Below are 22,595 nucleotides of genomic sequence, written 5' to 3'. Positions count from 1 at the left end.
TTTCCTTCCCCTGTTTTCATGTTGCGTCTTTATAATTTTTATACTCATACCTAATAAAGGTTAAGTTTTATCCAATCGATAATCACTACATTATTCCTCTTGGATTAGTACCCAGCTCTTATATATACAGGTATTCCCTAGAGCCTTTGATGGTGAAAATAGGTTTGGCTAGGTCTGCAGCAGCTGGCCGGAGGGTCAGACACAGGTACAAGATACAGTAGGGCGAAGGCAAAGACGTGGTCAGACAACCCGAGGTTAGGGCAGGCAGCCTAGATTTGATACTCTTAGCCGAAGTCAGGAGCGGAGAGGTCAAACAGGATGGGTAAAGAAGTCAGGTAGATGACTGTGACACAGCTGCAAGACATGCAGCTGCAGCGCTGATCAGCCGGAGCGATCCAGGAAGCCGGGAGGGAACCCGAGCAAATTCGCTCATCTCTAGTTGTGAACCTAAAGTATATAGAGAAATGCTGCATTGATTCGTTCACTGTTAATGAAAATTGATTTCAGATACAAAGCGAGTGTCTTTTAATAAATAACTCCCGGCTCCTGTGAAGGGCAGCGCCGAATCTAAATGAATACAGTTTTTTTTTCATGAAGTAGTGCTCTTAAGCAATAATGCAAGGGATGCTGCATGGTTTTGAAAAGCGGTTTTAGACTGGGAATTGTCTGGCTCCTTTTTCTAAAGCAACGTCATGGGTATAGACTTGTGGGAAGCGTTAAGTGTTCAGCAGTATAAAAGAACGGCCCTGCCTTCATTTGCTACTTGTAATAGTCTTAATGGAAGAGGAGCTGAATCAATACATCAAGACAGCTGTTAACTGATTATTTTAATGGAATCTAAACAGCTTTTCTATTCTCTCGCTTTGTGCTCATTTTAGATCTTAAAAATCTCTACAAATGACAAGAACGTTAAAGTCTCTATATACGTCAAACTATGAATTCACATGCAAACTCCGAGTGCACAAGAGCTTACGAAACGTCAACATAGAGGATATTTACTGAGACGACTGGGACTCTTAGAACAACAGGAAGCTAAGAAAGTGTCGAAGTTCTATGTTATGTAAAGTCCTAAGGAACACCTAGGAGGACAAGGATACTAAGATAACTCTCCTGGATGTGGAGGATTTCTAACAAGTGGATATGTCATCACTCCTAAAGGAAGATATGGAGAAAAAACTTTTCAAACCAAAAGGACACTCTTTGTACGAGTTCATCGAAACAAGGTCCAAAACCAAGGAGAGGTTTTATCTATGTGCTTCAGGTAATATATAATGTATGTCAGTGCTTAGCTCTCACTTATCACTCATTATTATCTGTTACACGTTCTCATTTTGCATCAGGGTCTCATTCGTTAATAATTTAACTGTAGAATTGTGTTACCATTTTTTACATTTTAGAGAAAGTTGACATAGGAAAGTTGATACTTTTATATGCATTTTTTTTTTTTTTTTTTACGATTTACTGTTTTCAAGTTAAGCTCATCTGAATCTGCCATTAAAGATATGTCTCTTGGAAAAATGATACAGCATTATTGTCTGTGCAAATACAGAATGTAATTCTTATTATTAGGTACATTCAACATTAGCCCAATGGGATTTTATTTCTATTTTGGCTTAAATAACCTATATATTTCTAGATATTTTTAATTAATATTACTTGCTGGCTACAATGTAAAAATTATATCAAGATACAGATAAATAAAAATGAAGACAACTGGAAAAAACAGATGCAACCTAGTAGTGGCAAACCTGATTTCTCACCTACGGAAAAAGCTAACAAGAAAAGGCTTACTCATAAATATGGAATCATTCCAAGGTTGCAGTTTTCAGTTCTCACCAAACAATTTATGAAGCCTTTATATGTTTTACGGACCTTTTTTACATCAGAATTCACAGATCTTTTGTTTGATTTCGGTTAAAAGTGTCTATTTGTCTTCACCTGACATGCTTGTGTCATGATCCGTTTTTTTAGTAGGACAATCGGGGACTGCCTGATTTTTTTTGTTCAGTTGATCAATTGGATCCCGATTGATTTTGCTGGGTTTTTTTACTATGCAAGTGCAAAGAATCCGGATGCTGTGTGGTAGGCATGATTGTGACATTTCAACAGAATGGGAAAACATGGTGAGAAACTATCTTTAGAAGTATGCAGGAAGTCATATTGGAGAGGTGGATACTTGAGTAACAACTAAAATCTAAAGTACGCCAACCTCAAGATGAGCCAGAAGTGACTTCCTATATTATCTGCTCCTCCGTCTGGCAGTGGCCCCACTATGGAAGCACATTACTTATTAAAGAAGATCTGGAAGTACCCCTTGGGTAAAGAGTCTAATTTTTCACTTGCTGTATTATCTTTGAAGAAAGTCTAACAATGTTTTGCTGGAGAAGACAAAGTTTTGCCGTTTCCTTCAAGCTTCATTGTTTTCTGTCTAAAAGACCACAGTTGGTGTATCTCTTTGCATACAGTGATACAATAAAGTTAATAAAAACAACTACTTTGCATTTGTAGATTTATGGCAGTTAAGAAGTAAAACATAATATAATCTAGTTGATATACATGTTAATAATTGCAAAATATATCAGAGAAAGGGTTAAAACCTTGTTCAAAACCCAGCTAAGAAAGTATTAAGAGATCATGCCATTTAAGAAAAAAAAATACAGAATTTTAGATTCTATAGGTTTACAAAAATTTTGACCAATTTCATTTTACAGTACAAATTTACAATTTCACTGGATCTTCAACATTAAAATTGACACGTTAAGGCCATTGTCAATTTAGATTCCCACTCCCAGTACTATGTCAGTGCCAGTTCTTAACACTAATTACATGTAAAGCATTTTATATTAATATTTAATAAGCATGGAAATAGTAATCCTTTATGTAAATTCCGAAACACCTGCTTGCGTGTGCATAAATATATATACCAGGGAAGGGAAACAAATTCAAGTAAGGTCATGTGATTCTGCTTCCCATTAGGCTAACATTTATCTATAGCAAATATTGGTATTGTATGTTTAAAACATTTGGGCTAAATTAGGAAGTTTATCCTCTTTAAGTAAAAAAGGGGATACCTTCCCAATCCGACTCCTGGGATCCCACCAATCCTGAGATTAGGGCTCGGTTTAAATATAGTGGATATTGGGCATGTGCACCTCCATTCCATTCATTCTTATTTGACTGCTGGAAATGATCCAGACAGTTAGAAAGTGTTTGACAGCAGGGAGTATGGCAGAAAGTGGTTCAAGAGCAAGTCAAGGTCAACCTGTAGATAGTTTTAGAACAATTACAAGAATTCAACACAGCAGATGACTGGATTCGGCAAGCTCTGGTGCCTTAGATCCTTCAGGTTGAATTGGCCTGGAGGAAAGCCAATTTGAAAAAGCACCAAGTCTTGTTATTAGTTCACTGGACTCATCCATCAAATCAAGTAGTAGGACAAGCCCCAGAATGGCAGCCCAAAGGATAATCAAAACAGTCAATATACTGACAGATTGGGGAGAATTCAGAAAAAGAGTAACAAGCTGGATCAGAACCAAGTAGGAGTACATAACAGAACCAGGTAGCCTATACTAATTACTGGCAACCTGACCAGAGATCAGATATTTGGCCCAGTAATCGATCTTGCAGATTGACTACTTGACCACACAGAAAGACTGGGCAGTGGTATGTATAGCAATTATTGCAGGCCCAAATGGTGCAAAATTCCAGCACAGTAGCATGGTGAGGTGAGTATGTTACAATATATTTGAAATAAATAGATATACAAATGAATGCTTCAATAAATTAATTTTACTGACTTTTTTACCCCAAAATATTGGAAATCTCTGACTCCCTTGTAATAGATCAGAGAACAGAATGGACAATTTAGGACTATGTGTTTACTGGATATTTTGAGAAGGTAAGGGCCATTGAACAACCACTAAGCACACGAACAACTATTAAGTATTTAATGTATCTCTCTGATCATTCTTTAAAAAGCAAAAATATAATAATAAAAATGTCTATTTGGTTCTTCAGAGGTACATATCTAATGTCCATTGGCTAGACCAAACACCGACGAAGGTATTTTTGGGATGGACTGGCCCTGTTTGCGGTACAAACTAAGAACCTTTAGAGTACGAAGTCCTATTGGCACTGGCCATAGGAAAAAGTATTTAAATTAGTTCTCTAACAGAACATAAAAAACTATCTCACAAATGCCCCCAAATAGAGGTAACTATCCTACAAGTCAATATTGGATTTATTCTGACTCTATAACTAGACTGTGAGTTTAGGGCTCTTGAGACACCATTTCTTTGGATGTCTGCATGAACAGTACTCACACAAAGAAACTTCATTAGATAGCTGAACTTTTATTTTCAGACTGACTTCTTGTATTATGCACAATTGCAGTAGCTGCAGTAGTTAAAAAGACATCTCTGAACCAGAGATGTATAGATATGAACCTCAGCCGAAGATGGATGATAAACACTGACACACAAGGAAGAAGGGAGAGGCTACTTCTATTGGAGAATGTAAGTGAGAAAAGGAGGGCAAACTTCTAAAAGGCAAACCTGATTGCAGAGCAGTATAACAACAATAAATTGACAATATGATACTGTATGATTCCCATGTCTTGGGACATGACAGGACCATGTCAAATTTACCAGGGATTACAGACAAACCAGACTTGTTGAGCGTTAAAACATGGGAGATACATGTATTTTAACTGTTACACTCACTTCAAAGGGTTGTCCCCAATCTGAAAAATGTCTCTTGATATGTAGAGTTTGTGGATAAAAAAAACCCTGTTCTTTACTTATGCTCCTAAGTCCAGCGCAATGTCTCCTCCACTACCCTTGTCATCGTTACTTGGCTGCAGCAGTTACATCATCTCAACATCATTGTAGCCAGTCATAAAGCTCAGCAGATCTGTCCGTGTAGATGGCATGAGCATTGTGCTGAGTCATTGGTTGCAGCAAGGTTCTGCTTGGGAGTAATGGTTGAACCACCCAAGGTAATTGCGATATGGAATATAGGCAGGTTAGTAAAGGGAGGAAACAAGAGAAGTTCCATTTTGGAGAGGTTCAGTTTCAGATAGAGGGAGAACATGATCTCTCAGATGGTATTTTGCATTAAGGCTGTTATTAAAGGGAATCTGTCAGCCTCACAGACGTGTATGACCTATTAATATGGGCATACAGGTACCGTAATAGAAATGTTAAGCTAGTCCTACCTGTATGCCTCATATTAATGGTCTTGCTGTTGAGAAATGTTATTATTCTTTCTTTCTTTTAAAGGAAACCTGTCAGCAGGTTAGGCCGATATAAGATGTTGACCTCCCCTTTCAGGGCTTATATACAGCCCCTATAATGCTGTATTTCTGCCCCCAACCCAACTTGGAAGAACTGAAAAGTAACTTTTATTATAGTCACCTGTGGGGCTGTCCGGTCCGAGGCGTGTCGCTCTACTTGGTCCGGCGCCTCCCATCTTCTTGCACTGCCATCCTCCTTCTTGGTTTGTGCGGATGATGTGTCCCTACATCATTCACACAGTCTCCCTGGCATCACGCTCCTGTGCAGGCGTACTTCGCTGCCCTGTTGAGGGAAGAGCAAAGTACTGCAGTGCGCAGGCACTGGGAAAAGTCAGAGAGGCACAGTGCCTGCACACTGCAGTACTTTCTCTGCCTTCAACAGGACAGATAAGTATGCCGGCGCAGGAGCGCAGTGCCGAGCAGACTGTGTGGATGATGCAGGAACGCGTCATCCGCACAAACCAAGTAAGGGGATGGCATCGCAAGAAAATGGGAGGCGCCGGACCAAGAAGAGACACTCCTTGGACCAGGCCACCCGCAGGTGACTGTAATAAAAGTTATTTTTTTCTTCTCTTACAGTTCGGGTTGGGGGCTTATATACAGCATTATAGAGTGCTGTAATTCAGCCCTAAAAGCTGGTGGCCGTAATTCATAACAGCCTAACCTAGCGACAAATTCCCTTTAATGATTTCATTCAAGCTCCGAGGCGTGCGGTGCCTGGAAGAAATCCATACCTCCTGTGTTTATTGTTATACTACCCCCCCTCCCATCAGCGTCAGTTATGGTTCTGGAATCCTGCGTATGCACTTTACACTCCCTCAGAAATACTTACCTGATCCTCCCTTCTGTGGGCGCTGCATTTGGGGATCTTCTGTGCAGGCATCGGTGACTTCCGCTCCAGTGACCTCCAGTGTGCGCACCCATAAGGTGCTCTCCCCACTTCCTCACTTACTTCTGGCATAGTCATCACCATGTTCACATGGCTCCTAGCGATGACTGTGCAGGGAGGAAGTGGGGAGAGCATCTTATCTGCGCGCACATAGTGACTCGCCGGCGCCTGCGCAGAAGATCCTTGAATGCAGTGCTCAAAGAAGGAAGGAAGAGGTATGTATTTCTGAGGGAGTACAAGGTGCAGGTGCAGGATTCTGGGGCCATAATTGACGCTGATTGGAGGGGGTAAGTAATACAGTGAAGACAGGAGGCAGGGATTTCTTCCAGACACCATACGCCCCGAGGCCTGGAAGAAATCATTAGCATACAGACAGAATATAACATTTCTCAGCAACAAGACCCCTAACATGAGGCATACAGATACCCAAAATAAGAGACCAATATTGTAATATGGTACACTTCCTAAAGTACATAAATCCACAAGAAAAGGGAAGTACAAGACCAAAAAGTAAAATTAAGATATTTTATTCACAATATGCTAAAATGAAAACTCATCAGTATACATAGGGGAGTCAAGCAAGGCAGAGTGAACTCCAAGCAACCCGTAACATAATTGATAATAGTAACAACCATATACAAGATCAAAAAGATCAATATACCGTAGATACCGTATTTTCCGGCGTATAAGATGACTGGGCGTATAAGACGACGCCCAACTTTTCTAGTTAAAATATAAAATCTTCTTAAAAGTCAGGGGTCTTCTTTTATGCCGTGTGTCGTCTTATAGGGTGGGTGACCAATGTGCATATGGTGGGGTGGAGTGGTCCCGATGATGAAGAGAGGGGGCGTCTCACAGGGAAGGTGTAAGTGGAGTATCCCCATTACCTCATTGTAGCAGCGATGCTCTTTGTGCTGGGGGGACTGCATTGGCGGCTCCTCTATGTGTAGCATGTGGTCTCCATGCTGGGGGCGGCGGCTCCTTTTTGTGCAGTGTGGGGGCTCTGTGCTGGGGGGTGGCGTCGGCATATTTCTGTGCAGCATCGGGGTTCCGCCGGCATTTCCTCAAAGCCCAGAGGCATCGGCAGCTCCATTGCTGTGATGCGGTGGCCTCCGGGAAAATGGCCACTGGGGGCGGCGCATGCTCAGATTCAGATCTCGTCTCCCGAGGGGAAATGCCGGTGGAGCCCCGATGCTGCACAGAGATACACCGATGACGCCCTTCCAGCACAGAGAGCATCGCTGATTTGCTACAACGAGGTAATGGGGGATACTCCACTTACACCTTCCCAGTGAGATGCCCCCTCTTTTCGTCATCGGGACCACTCCCCCCACCCACAATATGCATCGGCCCCATAAGACGAGACCCGGCGTATAAGACGACCCCCGACTTTTAAGAAGATTTTCAAAGGTTAAAGGGTCATCTTATACGCCGAAAAATACGGTAAATTAAAGTGTTTCGTGGTTTTAGCATGTATGACTCCCCTATGTATACTGATGTGTTTTCATTTTAACATATTGTGAATAAAATATCTTAATTTTACTTTTTGGTCTTGTACTTCCCTTTTCTTGTGGATTCATGAGGCATACAGGTAGGACTAGTGTAACACTTCAATCACCTGTATACCCATATAAATAGGTAATATATGTCCCAGGGGGTGACAGATACCCTTTACCTATTATCAGCAATTATCAGGTGAGATTTTGCATAGTGCACCAGATCGATGTCGGTTGACAGTCATTTTGTATTTCTTCCATTTTCTTACTATTGCACCAACAGTTGTCTCCTTCTTACCCAGCATCTTACTTATGGTTTTGTAGCCCATTCCAGCTTTGTGCAGGCCTATGATCTTGTCCCTGACATCCTTATAAAGCTCTTTGGTCTTGCCCATGTTGTATAGGTTAGAGTCCAACTGATTAATTGAGTCTGTGGACAGGAGTCTTTTATAAAGGTGACTATGTAAGACAGCTGTCTTTAATGCAGGTAAAGAGTTGATTAGAAGCGTCTAACTGGTCTGTAGGAGCCAGAACTCTTAATGGTTGGTAGGGGATCAAATACTTATTTCTCAATGCAAAATGCAAATGCATTTTTATAATACAATGTGATTTTCTGGATTTTATATTTGATATTTTATCTTTCAATGTTAAAATTAACCTACCCTTAAAATTATAGACTGCTCATGTCTTTGTCAGTGGGCAAACTTACAAAATCAAATATTTATTTCCCCCACTGTATTATATATACAATTATATGAAAAAGTTTGGGCACCCCTATTAATCTTAAGCTTAATGTTTTATAAAAATTGTTTTTTTTTTGCAACAGCTATTTCAGTTTCATATATCTAATAATTATTGGACACAGTAATGTTTCTGCCTTGAAATGAGGTTTATTGTACTAACAGAAAATGTGCAATCTGCATTCAAACAAAATTTGACAGGTGCATAAGTATGGGCACCCCACCAGAAAAGTGACATTAATATTTAGTAGATCCTCCTTTTGCAAAAATAACCGCCTCTAGTCGCTTCCTGTAGCTTTTAATGAGTTCCTGGATCCTGGATGAAGGTATTTTTGACCATTCCTCTTTACAAAACAATTCCAGTTCAGTTAAGTTTGATGGTCGCCGAGCATGGACAGCCCTCTTCAAATGATCCCACAGATGTTCAATGATATTCAGGTCTGGGGACTGGGATGGCCATTCCAGAACAGTGTACCGTATATACTCGAGTATAAGCCGAGATTTTCAGCCCAAATTTTTGGGCTGAAAGTGCCCCTCTCGGCTTATACTCGAGTCATGGTCTGTGGCAGGGTCGGCGGGTGAGGGGGGGAGAGGTCTGAGGTATACTTACCTAGTCCCAGCGATCCTGACGCTCCCCCTGCCCGTCACACTGTCTTCGGGTGCCGCAGCTCTTCCCCTGTACAGCGGTCACGTGGGACCGCTCATTAAACTTATGAGCGTCAGGATCGCCGGGAGCAGGTAAGTATGTCATATTTACCTGTCCACGATCCACACGCCGGGCGCCGCTCCATCTTACCGGCGTCTCTCCGCTCTGACTGTGCAGGTCAGAAGGCGCGATGACGCATATAGTGTGCGTGGCGCCCTCTGCCTGATCAGTCAGTGCGGAGAGACGCCGGGACCGGACGCTGGGGAGCTGCAAGCAAGAAAGGTGAGTATGGATTTTTTTTTTTTATTGCAGCAGCAGCGTTATATATGGCACAGATTTATAATGAGCATCTATGGGGCCAAACTGAACGGTGCAGAGCATGTAGGGCACAGCTTTATAATGAGAATCTATGGGGCCAAACTGAACGGTGCAGGGCATATATGGCACAGCTTCATAAGGAGCATCTATGGGGCCAAACTGAACGGTGCAGAGCATGTAGGGCACAGCTTTATAATGAGTATCTATGGGGCCAAACTGAACGGTGCAGAACATATATGGCACAGCTTTATAAGGAGCATCTATGGGGCCATAATGAACGGTGCAGAGCATATATGGCACAGCTTTATAATGAGCATCTATGGGGCCAAACTGAACGGTGCAGAGCATATATGGCACAGATTTATGTTGAGCATCTATGGGGCCAAACTGAACGGTGCAGAGCATATATGGCACAGATTTATGTTGAGCATCTATGGGGCCAAACTGAACGGTGCAGAGCATATATGGCACAGCTTTATAAGGAGCATCTATGGGGCCATAATGAACGGTGCAGAGCATATATGGCACAGCTTTATAATGAGCATCTATGGGGCCATAATGAACGGTGCAGAGCATATAGGGCACAGCTTTATAAGGAGCCTCTATGGGGCCATAATGAACAGTGCAGAGCATTGTATATGCCAGGAGCAAGCGACACTACTCTGTCCTCCTTCTCCTGGACTTGTCTTCTGCCTTTGACACTGTAGACCACTCCCTTTTGCTACAAATCCTCTCATCCCTTGGCATCACAGACTTGGCCCTTTCCTGGATCTCGTCATATCTGACAGACCGAACATTCAGTGTCTCCCTCCCCCACACCACCACCTCACTTCGCCCCTTGTCAGTCGGTGTTCCTCAAGGCTCTGTTCTAGGACCCCTACTCTTCTCCATCTACACTTTCGGCCTGGGACAGCTCATAGAATCCCACGGTATGCAGTACCATCTCTACGCTGACGACACGCAGATCTACCTCTCCGGACCTGACCTCTCCTCCTTGCTTACCAAAATCCCGCACTGTCTGTCTGCCATTTCAGCCTTCTTTTCTGCTCGCTTTCTACAACTGAACATGGACAAAACAGAATTCATCATCATTCCCCCATCTCACTCTACCCCTCCACCAGACCTATCCATCAATGTCAATGGCTGCTCACTATCCCCAGTCCCACACGCCCGGTGCCTCGGGGTGATCCTCGACTCTGCCCTCTCTTTCAAGCCACATATCCAAGCCCTTGTCTCCTCCTGTTGTCTCAAACTCAAAAATATTTCCCGGATCCGTGCTTTCCTTGACCGCAACACTGCAAAAACGCTAGTGCATGCCCTTATCATCTCCCGCCTCGACTACTTCAACCTCCTACTCTCTGGACTCCCCTCTAGCACTCTGGCACCACTCCAATCCATCCTACACTCTGCTGCCCGACTAATCCACCTGTCCCCCCGCTATTCCCCAGCCTCTCCCCTGTGTCAAGCCCTTCACTGGCTTCCTATCGCCCAAAGACTCCAGTTCAAAACCCTCACACTGACATACAAAGCCATCCACAACCTGTCTCCTCCATACATCTGTGACATGGTCTCCCGGTACCTACCTACACGCGACCTCCGATCCTCCCAAGACCTCCTTCTCTACTCCCCTCTCATCTCTTCTTCCCATAACCGCATCCAAGACTTCTCCCGTGCTTCCCCCATACTCTGGAACTCTCTACCCCAACACATCAGACTTGCGCCTACCATAGAAACCTTCAAAAAGAACCTGAAGACTCATCTCTTCTGACAAGCCTACAGCCTGCAGTGATCCTCAACCTACTGAACAGCCGTACAGCCAGCTCTTCCCTCTCCTAGTGTATCCTCACCCACCCCCTGCAGACTGTGAGCCCTCGCGGGCAGGGTCCTCCCTCCTTATGTACTCGTGTGCCTTGTTATCTGCTCATGTTTAATGTATTTGTCTATATTTGCCCCGTATTCACATGTAAAGCGCCATGGAATAAATGGCGCTATAAAAATGTATAATAATAATAAAAATGTATAATAATAATTGTATATGGGGCACAGCTTTATATGGAGCCTCTATGGGGCCATAATGAACAGTGCAGAGCATTGTATATGGGGCACAGCTTTATATGGAGCATCTATGGGGCCATAATGAACGGTGCAGAGCATTCTATATGGCACAGCTATATATGGATAATCTATGGGGCAATAATCAATGGTATGGAGCATTATATATGGCACAGCTTTATATGGAGCATCTATGGGGCAATAATGAATGATATGGAGCATCTATTTTTATTTTTGAAATTCACCGGTAGCTGCTGCATTTTCCACCCTAGGCTTATACTCGAGTCAATAAGTTTTCCCAGTTTTTTATGGCAAAATTAGGGGGGTCGGCTTATACTCGGGTCGGCTTATACTCGAGTATATACGGTAATTGCCTGAGTAGATTTGGAGCGGTGTTTTGGATCATTGTCTTGCTGAAAGATCCATCCCCTGCGTAACTTCAACTTTGTCACTGATTCATGAACATTATTGTCAAGAATCTGCTGATACTGAGAGGAATCCATGCGTCCCTCAACTTTAACAAGATTCCCAGTGCCGGCATTGGCCACACAGCCCCAAAGTATGATGGAACCTCCACCAAATTTTACTGTGGGCCGCAAGTGTTTTTCTTGGAATGTTGTGTTTTTTGGCCGCCATGCATAACGCCTTTTTGTATGACCAAACTCAATCTTGGTTTCATCAGTCCACAGGACCTTCTTCCAAAAAGAAATTGGCTTCACCAAATGTGCTTTTGCATACCTCAGCCAACTCTGTGGCGTGCTTGCAGAAACGGCTTCTTTCGCATCACTCTCCCATACAGCTTCTCCTTGTGCAAAGTGCGTTGTATAATTGACCGATGCACAGCGACACCATCTGCAGCAAGATGATGCTGCAGCTCTCTGGAGGTGGTCTCAGGATTGTCCTTGACTGATCTCACCATTCTTCTTCTCTGCCTTTCTGATGTTTTTCTTGGCCTGCCACTTCTGGCCTTAACAAGAACTGTACCTGTGTTCTTCCATTTCCTTACTATGTTCCTCACAGTGGAAATTGACAGGTTAAATCTCTGAGACAGCTTTTTGTATCCTTCCCCTGAACAACTATGTTGAATAATCTTTGTTTTCAAATCATTAGACAGTTGTTGTGGAGCCCATGATGCCACTCTTCAGAGGAGATTCAAACAGGAGAACAACTTGCAAATGGCCACTTTAAATAGCTTTTCTCATGATTGCATACACCTGGCTATGAAGTTCAAAGCTCAATGAGGTTAGAAAACCAAAAAAAGTGCTTTAGTAAGTCAGTAAAAAGTAGGTAGGAGTATTTAAAACAAGAAAATGTTAAGGGTGCCCATACTTACGCACCTGTCAAATTTTGTTTGAATGCAGAGTGCACATTTTCTGTTAGTACAATAAACCTCATTTCAAGGCAGAAACATTACTGTGTCCAACAGTTATTAGATATACAGTGGGGCAAAAAAGTATTTAGTCAGTCAGCAATAGTGCAAGTTCCACCACTTAAAAAGATGAGAGGCGTCTGTAATTTACATCATAGGTAGACCTCAACTATGGGAGACAAACTGAGAAAAAAAATCCAGAAAAATCACATTGTCTGTTTTTTTAACATTTTTTTTGCATATTATGGTGGAAAATAAGTATTTGGTCAGAAACAAACAATCAAGATTTCTGGCTCTCACAGACCTGTAACTTCTTCTTTAAGAGTCTCCTCTTTCCTCCACTCATTACCTGTAGTAATGGCACCTGTTTAAACTTGTTATCAGTATAAAAAGACACCTGTGCACACCCTCAAACAGTCTGACTCCAAACTCCACTATGGTGAAGACCAAAGAGCTGTCAAAGGACACCAGAAACAAAATTGTAGCCCTGCACCAGGCTGGGAAGACTGAATCTGCAATAGCCAACCAGCTTGGAGTGAAGAAATCAACAGTGGGAGCAATAATTAGAAAATAGAAGACATACAAGACCACTAATAATCTCCCTCGATCTGGGGCTCCATGCAAAATCCCACCCCGTGGGGTCAGAATGATCACAAGAACGGTGAGCAAAAATCCCAGAACCACGCGGGGGGACCTAGTGAATGACCTGCAGAGAGCTGGGACCAATGTAACAAGGCCTACCATAAGTAACACACTACGCCACCATGGACTCAGATCCTGCAGTGCAAGACGTGTCCCACTGCTTAAGCCAGTACATGTCCGGGCCTGTCTGAAGTTTGCTAGAGAGCATTTGGTTGATCCAGGGGAGTTTTGGGAGAATGTCCTATGGTCTGATGAAACCAAACTGGAACTGTTTGGTAGAAACACAACTTGTCGTGTTTGGAGGAAAAAGAATACTGAGTTGCATCCATCAAACACCATACCTAAAGCATGGTGGTGGAAACATCATGCTTTGGGGCTGTTTCTCTGCAAAGGGGCCAGGACGACTGATCCGGGTACATGAAAGAATGAATGGGGCCATGTATCGTGAGATTTTGAGTGCAAACCTCCTTCCATCAGCAAGGGCATTGAAGATGAAACGTGGCTGGGTCTTTCAACATGACAATGATCCAAAGCACACTGCCAGGGCAACGAAGGAGTGGCTTCGTAAGAAGCATTTCAAGGTCCTGGAGTGGCCTAGCCAGTCTCCAGATCTCAACCCTATAGAAAACCTTTGGAGGGAGTTGAAAGTCCGTGTTGCCAAGCGAAAAGCCAAAAACATCACTGCTCTAGAGGAGATCTGCATGGAGGAATGGGCCAACATACCAACTACAGTGTGTGGCAACCTTGTGAAGACTTACAGAAAACGTTTGACCTCTGTCATTGCCAACAAAGGATATATTACAAAGTATTGAGATGAAATTTTGTTTCTGACCAAATACTTATTTTCCACCATAATATGCAAATAAAATGTTAAAAAAACAGACAATGTGATTTTCTGGATTTTTTTTTCTCAGTTTGTCTCCTATAGTTGAGGTCTACCTATGATGTAAATTACAGATGCCTCTCATCTTTTTAAGTGGTGGAACTTGCACTATTGCTGACTGACTAAATACTTTTTTGCCCCACTGTATGAAACTGAAATAGCTGTTGAAAAAAAAAAACAAATTTTATAAAACATTAAGCTTAAGATTATTAGGGGTGCCCACACTTTTTCATATAAGTGTATATATTTTCCTGATCTATCATTACCCACCTGTTGTATTATATCATTAGCTATTTTTTTCAAAATTTATTGTGGTTATGTCTTATTTACGTATTGTGACAAAACTTCTTCAATTAAGACTGTGTTCCTATATTTCTCATTGCTTTTTAAGCTGTCTTGTCTTTCTTGTATGTGTTTTTAAAACTTCTGTGCCTTGCTTATTTTTACATGTAATAAAGAAAAAATTATTTTGACTAATTTTTGTGCAGTTTAGTCTTCAGTTGGGTTAGTATATATGTTGAAATATTGACCTTTTAGTGTATATTTATGAGGACTAACACAATTTTTTGCCATCATATGACTTGTAATGTGCTATTTTTCAGTAGTTTTATGCGGACTAAGGGTAATTTATAGTTGTCTCTGATCTAGCGGATGGGGAATAGCTTCTATGATATACAGTATGTTTTACACAACACACATATGCAAAGATGGATTCCTGCTCTTCTTTCTTTGTAACAGACAAATTCAGCAGCAGCTTGGAAGACAGCAGTACAGTACAGCATTACTGAGCTGTGTAGCTGTGAATCCAGCACTGAAATTAAATACTTTTGCTGAATTCTGCAGCATGATCTCCTTTGTTTATCTGCCAGTGCCTGTTTGATCTCTCCCTGTTATGAATGGTTCTCACTCCTCCTCCCACCTCCCCCTTCTAGAGAGTATTATAGGCACAGCAACCTAACACCTCAGTGTGATTGCAGTCCAACTTGCATTGACCAAAATGGATGGTGAGTTCAGTAAGTAGGGGGAAGAGGAAGAAGATGCTCTTAGAGGAAGAAGCAGATTTATCTCATAATATATATTACAGAGTTTCTTATATTTGCTTATACTATGGATTTATGCAAAGTTTATTGATGATAGCGGCCACTTAACATTGTGTCAGATATGTACTAGATTCACATCATTCACCTCACTTGGTATGAATGCAAAAAATATTTTTAAGCTTCTGCAGCTGATGGTGCTTAGCTATGTTACTCTGTATTTATGAGTTCATATTCATGTATATTACTTTAATGGATCAAAGCTATTACCTTGATTCATAACCTTACTTAAATAATATTAATGTTAGCCAGATATGTAAAATAAACCATACAACTTCACTGTACACACAAAAATATAATGGTGCTTTACATTACTACACCGGCACATAGAGTGAACCTACAAAGTAATTTTGTCAGCAAGCTGGCCACGAGGAATGGAACATAGATGATCGGATCGAGTCACCCCAAGATAGGAGCTTAACCTTTCACATTTTCACTATACACATTATCCATGAAGAAACTGTTCTATATTAACAAGAAAATCACCATTCAACCATACATAAGTTGACTTTCTATACAGTTGAATCCTAAAAGTCAAAATTAGTCAAAAATATTGAGAAAAAAATTGATCATGATTTAATCCTGATAAATAATGTTAGGCTTATAGCAAAAGTTCACTGTAATAGATGATTTTCATCTTGACATCTGGAACAGAAGGAGATCAATTATGGATAAAAGACGTCTATATATATAATCAAGCCTTTTTTCATTGCCATTTCAAAGAGTCCCCGGAGGAATGTTAAAGTCTTTCAATTTTTCAAGCAGATGATTCATGTACATTATATATCATTTCAATAATCGAAAAAAAACACTGTCTAACATTGTACTTACTGAATGTCTTTCAGTGGCTAAGGACGAGGACGTTCATATATCCTTGGTGAAACACTACAGGGCTTGTCTAGATGAAATATATGAAGTGGCTGAGATGTGGTTTCTGAAAGATCTCAAGTTCATTGATGGGAAGGAACCGGACACTGTAAGTTCAGAAAAACATTACTTTATCCACTAATATGTCAATGTTAGTTTTACTGTCGCCTTTACAATCTAAGGCCGTGGAGCAACGTTCTGATGCTCTATAAGATTACATTGTAAAGGCGACTTCTGGCTCACACGTAGACCCAGTGTGTTCTGGCGAGTCATAATAGAAGTAATGAACCATAGGAGAACTGGAGTGGTTTTGGAATCCAGGAAAGATTAGACAGTATATTACACTATGCAACATACAAAATCATATAGGTATAGCCAATGAAAAAACTGAATTAGAGTTCTTCTTCTTTAAGGCCACGTTTACACGATCAGTATTTGGTCAGTATTTTACCTCAGTATTTGTAAGCCAAAACCAGGAGTGGGGGAAAAATACAGAAGTGGTGACGTGTTTCTATTATACTTTTCCTCTGATTGTTCCACTCCTGATTTTAGCTTACAAATACTGAGGTAAAATACTAGGCAAATATTGAACGTATTAGCCACACAAAATTCCATTTCAACTAAAGAATGGCACTTCAAAGGAGCATATGGAACATGATAAGAATTGAGTCCTTCAGATAGAAATAAGAAGCGTTCAATTCTAAGAAGAGATCCATTATAAAATCTATTTTATTGATCAACTTTAAAATAAATTAACATATAATTGGATTTAAGCAGAAGATGTTATAATAGGGGATGCTGTGGAAAACAATAGATATTTCCATGTGATTTTTTCTTTATGAGGAGAATGGCTTAATTGCCAGTATCATTCTCCATTTCATTTAGCATCCTTTAATCAATAAATAATCATATCACATAGATCGCATACATACACTGTAAGGTAAAATTGGGTTTGTATATTTATTAACCGTTTACTCCCAAGGGCATAGATATAAAGCAGAACCAAGGTATTAAAATGAATAAGATAAGTGAAATAGTGCATGTGTCAGATCTAAGTATTTGTAAAGTACTTGTGTGGGACGAGGGTATCCAGTTCCTGTCATACAACATCTATACAGTATATGTGCCAAGTACTGGCTAAGTCTACTTTCACACATCAGGTTTTTGCCGTCAGGCACAATCCAGCAAATTTTTTAAAAAATGGATCTGTTTTTTTTTCCGCTGGATCCGTTTTTTTCTCATACAGTTGTATTGCACAGCGACGGTTCCAGCGATAAACGGATGGAATGGTATTACACTGAGCATGCCCTGTGGCTTCGTTTTCCATTCTGGAGTGTCTCTCTCTTCCCCGGAACAGGTAGTCAAAACTCCATGCCCGATAAACAAAAAACAGTTCCAGCAAAAAATCAGATCCGGGGCATCAGTTTTTCACAATTTTCACCGGATCTGTTTTTTAAAAAAATTGCCGGATTATGCCTCAAGGAAAAAAACTGATGTGTGAAAGTAGATTTAATCACCTATCCTAAGAAGTTGGTCCAGTAAGGGTATACAAATATATGAAGTGGTAAACAATGTAAATTATCTCTCTTGCACCCAGCCATGTCAGTGTGCTAAGGTTACCTTTCAAGTGTGTCCGTATTTTCCACAGTGTAGTGACAACAACACTGTGTCCTCTCACCCCGACACGTGTTTTGTCGCCAGAATCACTAACCAATTAAAAAAGTATTTTTGGGTATACAGTGTAGGAATTCTTGCTTTCAGGTAAGCATGAATGATGTTTACTGAACTCCATAAACTTGCACACATCTTTAAATGAAAACAACCTATTTCCTGTACAAAAGTAATAACAGCAATCGCAGTCCTAATAAGTTACATTGTGTTAATTAATTTTGTGTGTTAACACATAATTTTCACTGAGGGCGTGTACTTTTTCTCCCTGTATGATGCTGGCCAATCATAAGCAAGCAGCAACACGCCAACGAAAGAACATGCCCCCATCATAGCTTAGAGCAGATTTCTCAGTGTGTGAAATATATAATGACAGACAGCCTGATGTTCTGGTATTACTTTGTGGTTTAACCAGTCAAACACCTAAACTGAGTATACAGCTTATCATTTTGGTGAAACCAGAGTGCAGCTTTAGAGTGAATGAGCCGGTCAAAAGTCCAGTCAAATAGCCTGTGCAAGCTTTGTCCTCAGAGGAAAGAACAAGAAGAGAGGAGTAATTTCCTTCACCCTGGGGCAGCCCCTCAATGAAGGCTCAGGTTCACTGTAATGATAAGCTGTGTGCTCAGTTTAGGTGCCCACCCCACCGTTGACCTCATACTTCACACAAAGAAGCAGCTAAAAGTGTTCCTGCCCTTGACATCAGTAAATTTAGGGTACCGTCACACAGTGGCACTTTGGTCGCTAGGACGGCACGATCCGTGACGTTCCAGCGATATCCTTATGATCTCGCTGTGTCTGACACGCTACTGCGATCAGGGACCCCGCTGAGAATCGTACGTCGTAGCAGATCGTTTGAAACTTTGTTTCGTCGCTGGATCTCCCGCTGACATCGCTGAATCAGCGTGTGTGACGCCGATTCAGCGATGTCTTCACTGGTAACCAGGGTAAACATCGGGTTACTAAGCGCAGGGCCGCGCTTAGTAACCCGATATTTACCCTGGTTACCAGTGTAAATGTAAAAAAAACAAACACTACATACTTACATTCCCGGTGTCTGGTCATGTCCCTCGCCTTCAGCTTCACGCACTGACTGGTGAGCGCCGGCCAGCCGTAAAGTACAGCGTCACCGCTCTGCTTTCCGGCTGTCCGGCGCTCACTGTCAGTGCAGAGAAGCACAGCGCCGAGGGACGCGACAGGAATGTAAGTATGTAGTGTTTTTTTTTTTTTACGTTTACGCTGGTAACCAGGGTAAACATCGGGTTACTAAGCGCGGCCCTGCGCTTAGTAACCCGATGTTTACCCTGGTTACCGGGGACTTCGGGATCGTTGGTCGCTGGAGAGCTGTCTGTGTGACAGCTCTCCAGCGACCAAACAGCGACGCTTCAGCGATCGACATCGTTGTCGTATCGCTGCAGCGTCGTTTTAGTGTGACGGTACCCTAACTTGTACCTCCTCCCCATGCCAGGAGCTGTGTATGCGCCATCAGCTGCAGCTTCTCTATATTGTCAGCCATAGTTAGTTACACAGGATACAGCAGAGGCATCTCTATAAGATTATCTTCGCACAAGCAACATTTTTTTAAATACAGCCAAATGTAGAACTTCTTAATATTTCAAGATCTCTTAATTAAAATGTACTTTTGTTCATGGGACAACCCCTGTAAGGCTTTAACATATTAAATTAAAATTGCCTAAACCCACTGATTTCTGAGGAATTGGCTGACACACTGATGAGCATGATGGCCTTAGAATTTTCCACCAGCTGAAAATGTCGGGGAGGAGAAGAATCCACTATTGAATTTCAATGGCCAATCCTTGAATTTGAGGAGGTCATAAGCCGGTACTATCTAACTGAAAGTTGCTATGTATGGGGATTAGCGATGAACGAATATACTCGTTACTCGAAATTTCCCGAGCGTGCTCGGTGTCCTCCGAGTATTTTTTAGTGCTCGGAGATTTAGTTTTCATTACCGCAGCTGAATGATTTACATCACTTAGCCAGCTTGATTACATGTGGGGATTCCCTAGCAACCAGGCAACCCCCACATGTACTTATGCTGGCTAACAGATGTAAATCATTCAGCTGTGGCGATGAAAACTAAATCTCCGAGCACTAAAAAATACTCGGAGGACACCCGAGCGTGCTCGGGAAATCTCGAGTAATGAGTATATTCGCTCATCACTAATGGGGATTCAAGATAGTTATCTGTTAGCTATATGATAATTTGTCCAACAGCCAACTAACATGTATAGGGGCTTTGGGATATGGACCTGTGCCAATCAGCAGATTGCCTCAGTAACTCTAATATCAAAGGGTTTCTTACCTAAGAAACTGTTCAACCTTAATTTATTGTGTGCTTGATGTAACTCTTCTTGATATTCTATAGGACAACCCACATTTTGACATGATGTTTGAAGAGGTCTGTAATGTGGAAGCTTACAGTTGTGCCTCCAAGTACGCCTTTGCTCGATGCTTAATTAAACTAAATACTCTGCACACGAAGAGAGACATCAAGGTGTTAAATTTCGACTCCTCTTACATAGAAGAAGGTGTCATCTGGTCTTCAAACAACGGGGACTGTCTAGTACTTATGAGAATATGTTTTTATGCCTCTAATCTTCTGTGCTTATCTTTATGTCCTATTCCATAGGTTACATGGACGTCATCAATAATTCACTGATCTCCTAGAAGCCTCATGTGAATTGTACAGTAGTTGCGTCTGTTTAGATGAACTATCCTAGTGTTTGAGACTGTACAGTCCAGGTTGTAGATTAAATACTTTATGCCAGATTGTTACTGAACTGTTTTAGGTGTTCATACATTGCGAGAATCATCTAAAATAAGTGTAAGGATAGTCAGGATCATTTCTTAGATCTTGTGTAAAAAGATCATTCATTACAAAGTATAATAATAAAGGTAAACACCAACAATGACATTAAAAATGAAAGAAATGTTTTTTCCCTTTTTTATTCAAATCAAAATTGGCATTACACTTTATAAAAGGTGTTATTCAACTACTCTTCATGACTTGTCAGATATTAATGGTGTGAGCTGTGACCTGGACCAATAAATCAAAGGGGTCATGACAAGTAAACTACCTTGAACCTAGTTGGGCATTTTGACAACAACATAAAAAAATCCCCTCTATGGACAAACCGCCTAATTTGTTAAATTGACCGGCTGACTTGCAATCAAGATCGAATGGAACTGTTTAGGCAATTGGGTTTAGCCTGTAATACTTCTCGGAGGGTAACATTAAGCATGATTCTCAATCATAAAGGTCATGGAGTCATTGAGTTGAGACCTCAAAAGCTGTCCTGTATGGGCATACAGTGCTCAGCAAGAAAAAAAACAATTAAGTTATGGTCAGGATAGAGCAATACAATAATGGACATACCATGAACTTTGAATTTGTACTAAAAGTTCAGGAACAGAATTACAATTGGTCAAGTTATTAGATATTGACCTTGCTGATCTATCAATGTAGGAGCTTGCCTTGTTGGTGGTTAGTTATCTGATGGAAAGCTTTGGGAGCAAGCTTAAGGTAAGTACACACAACATATTTAAGACGCCGGCCCACCCACTGAGGTTTTCTAGGTGGAACCACTTTAGGACAAGTCAGCAATCTTTTTCTAGAAGTGGCTTCGCTGGCAATTTTGCGGGGGTCTTTTTTTCTATAATTTATACTATTGCTATTGAATGACTTCGGCTAGGAAGCCAGCCCAAACAATGAACTTCTTTTAACCACTTAACAGTTTATGAACCCTGAAGCGATTAAGAGGTTTCATTGCTATACATTAGTTTCATTTTTTGCGGCGGGTTTGTGGCGCATTTTCAGGTAGGTTTCAGGCAAAATCCACCTGAAAAAGACGTCATGTGCAGATACCCTCATGTAGTCTTACAAAACCTTTCTTTTACAAATTGCAATGTTTCTGTTCATTGCTCTAGTCCTATATCTAAATACCCTGTCCAAAGAATAACGGTACGGCAGTGTTCAGTCCTTTGACACCCAACACCGCTAGCCACCACTTCTACCATATCTACCCTTACACAATGTAATATTAAAAGGATTGCCTCAAGTTCTTACATGGTTAAAATTACAAGGTTCTTGTAAGAACAAGCAACTTTGCAATTCGCCTCTTATTAAAAGTCCTTTCCGTTCTCACGAATGGCGAGATTTTTAATTGTATAGTTTACAGCTCAGTGCCTAGGCTACTGGCCACCCTGCAATCTCTGAGAAGCCAGTCACCCAGGGTGGCAGCCAGTTGTAGGTTCTATGCTTTAGAGTTTACAAGGTCAGCTTTGAAGCTGGTCATGTCACTGCATCTGATCAACTTCAGTCCTCCTATGCTGCAGAGGCAAAGCTGACCCTGTTAGCGGCATGGAAGAGTGCTCAGTTTGGAAGACTGACCAAAACGTCAGCATTTAGAAGCGTACCGTCCCCGGAAAAGAAGTGAGCCATGAGGCAAAGTAATGGGCGCTCCTGATGATAGATTACATTTTTGCCATAGTGAAATATGATAGTGTTAATCATAGTTCATCTCCTGGTTTTTGTAAATGCCCTAATTAGCCCTGATCATTTCTGAGCATATTCCAATCTTCCAGTGTGTCAAGAGCACTACTTATGGGACGTTA

At 41.4% G+C, this 22,595-nt stretch overlaps 1 protein-coding gene across 1 annotated transcript; it reads left to right on the top strand.

Annotated features, from left to right (window-relative positions):
- The first annotated feature begins 796 nt into the window (after positions 1 to 796).
- On the top strand, positions 797 to 21,337 carry EXOC1L (exocyst complex component 1 like). The gene is made up of 3 exons (XM_069745779.1): positions 797 to 1,261; positions 16,271 to 16,401; positions 20,347 to 21,337. The coding sequence occupies exons 1-3, from the start codon at positions 1,141 to 1,143 to the stop codon at positions 20,608 to 20,610; spliced, it is 516 nt and encodes a 171-aa protein (XP_069601880.1). The 5' UTR covers positions 797 to 1,140; the 3' UTR covers positions 20,611 to 21,337.
- Positions 21,338 to 22,595: the final 1,258 nt, after the last annotated feature.

The sequence above is a fragment of the Ranitomeya imitator genome, chromosome 1 (assembly GCF_032444005.1).
Source record: "Ranitomeya imitator isolate aRanImi1 chromosome 1, aRanImi1.pri, whole genome shotgun sequence".
Classification (NCBI taxonomy): Eukaryota; Metazoa; Chordata; class Amphibia; order Anura; family Dendrobatidae; genus Ranitomeya; species Ranitomeya imitator.
This window is presented reverse-complemented; position numbering and strand designations above follow the sequence as displayed.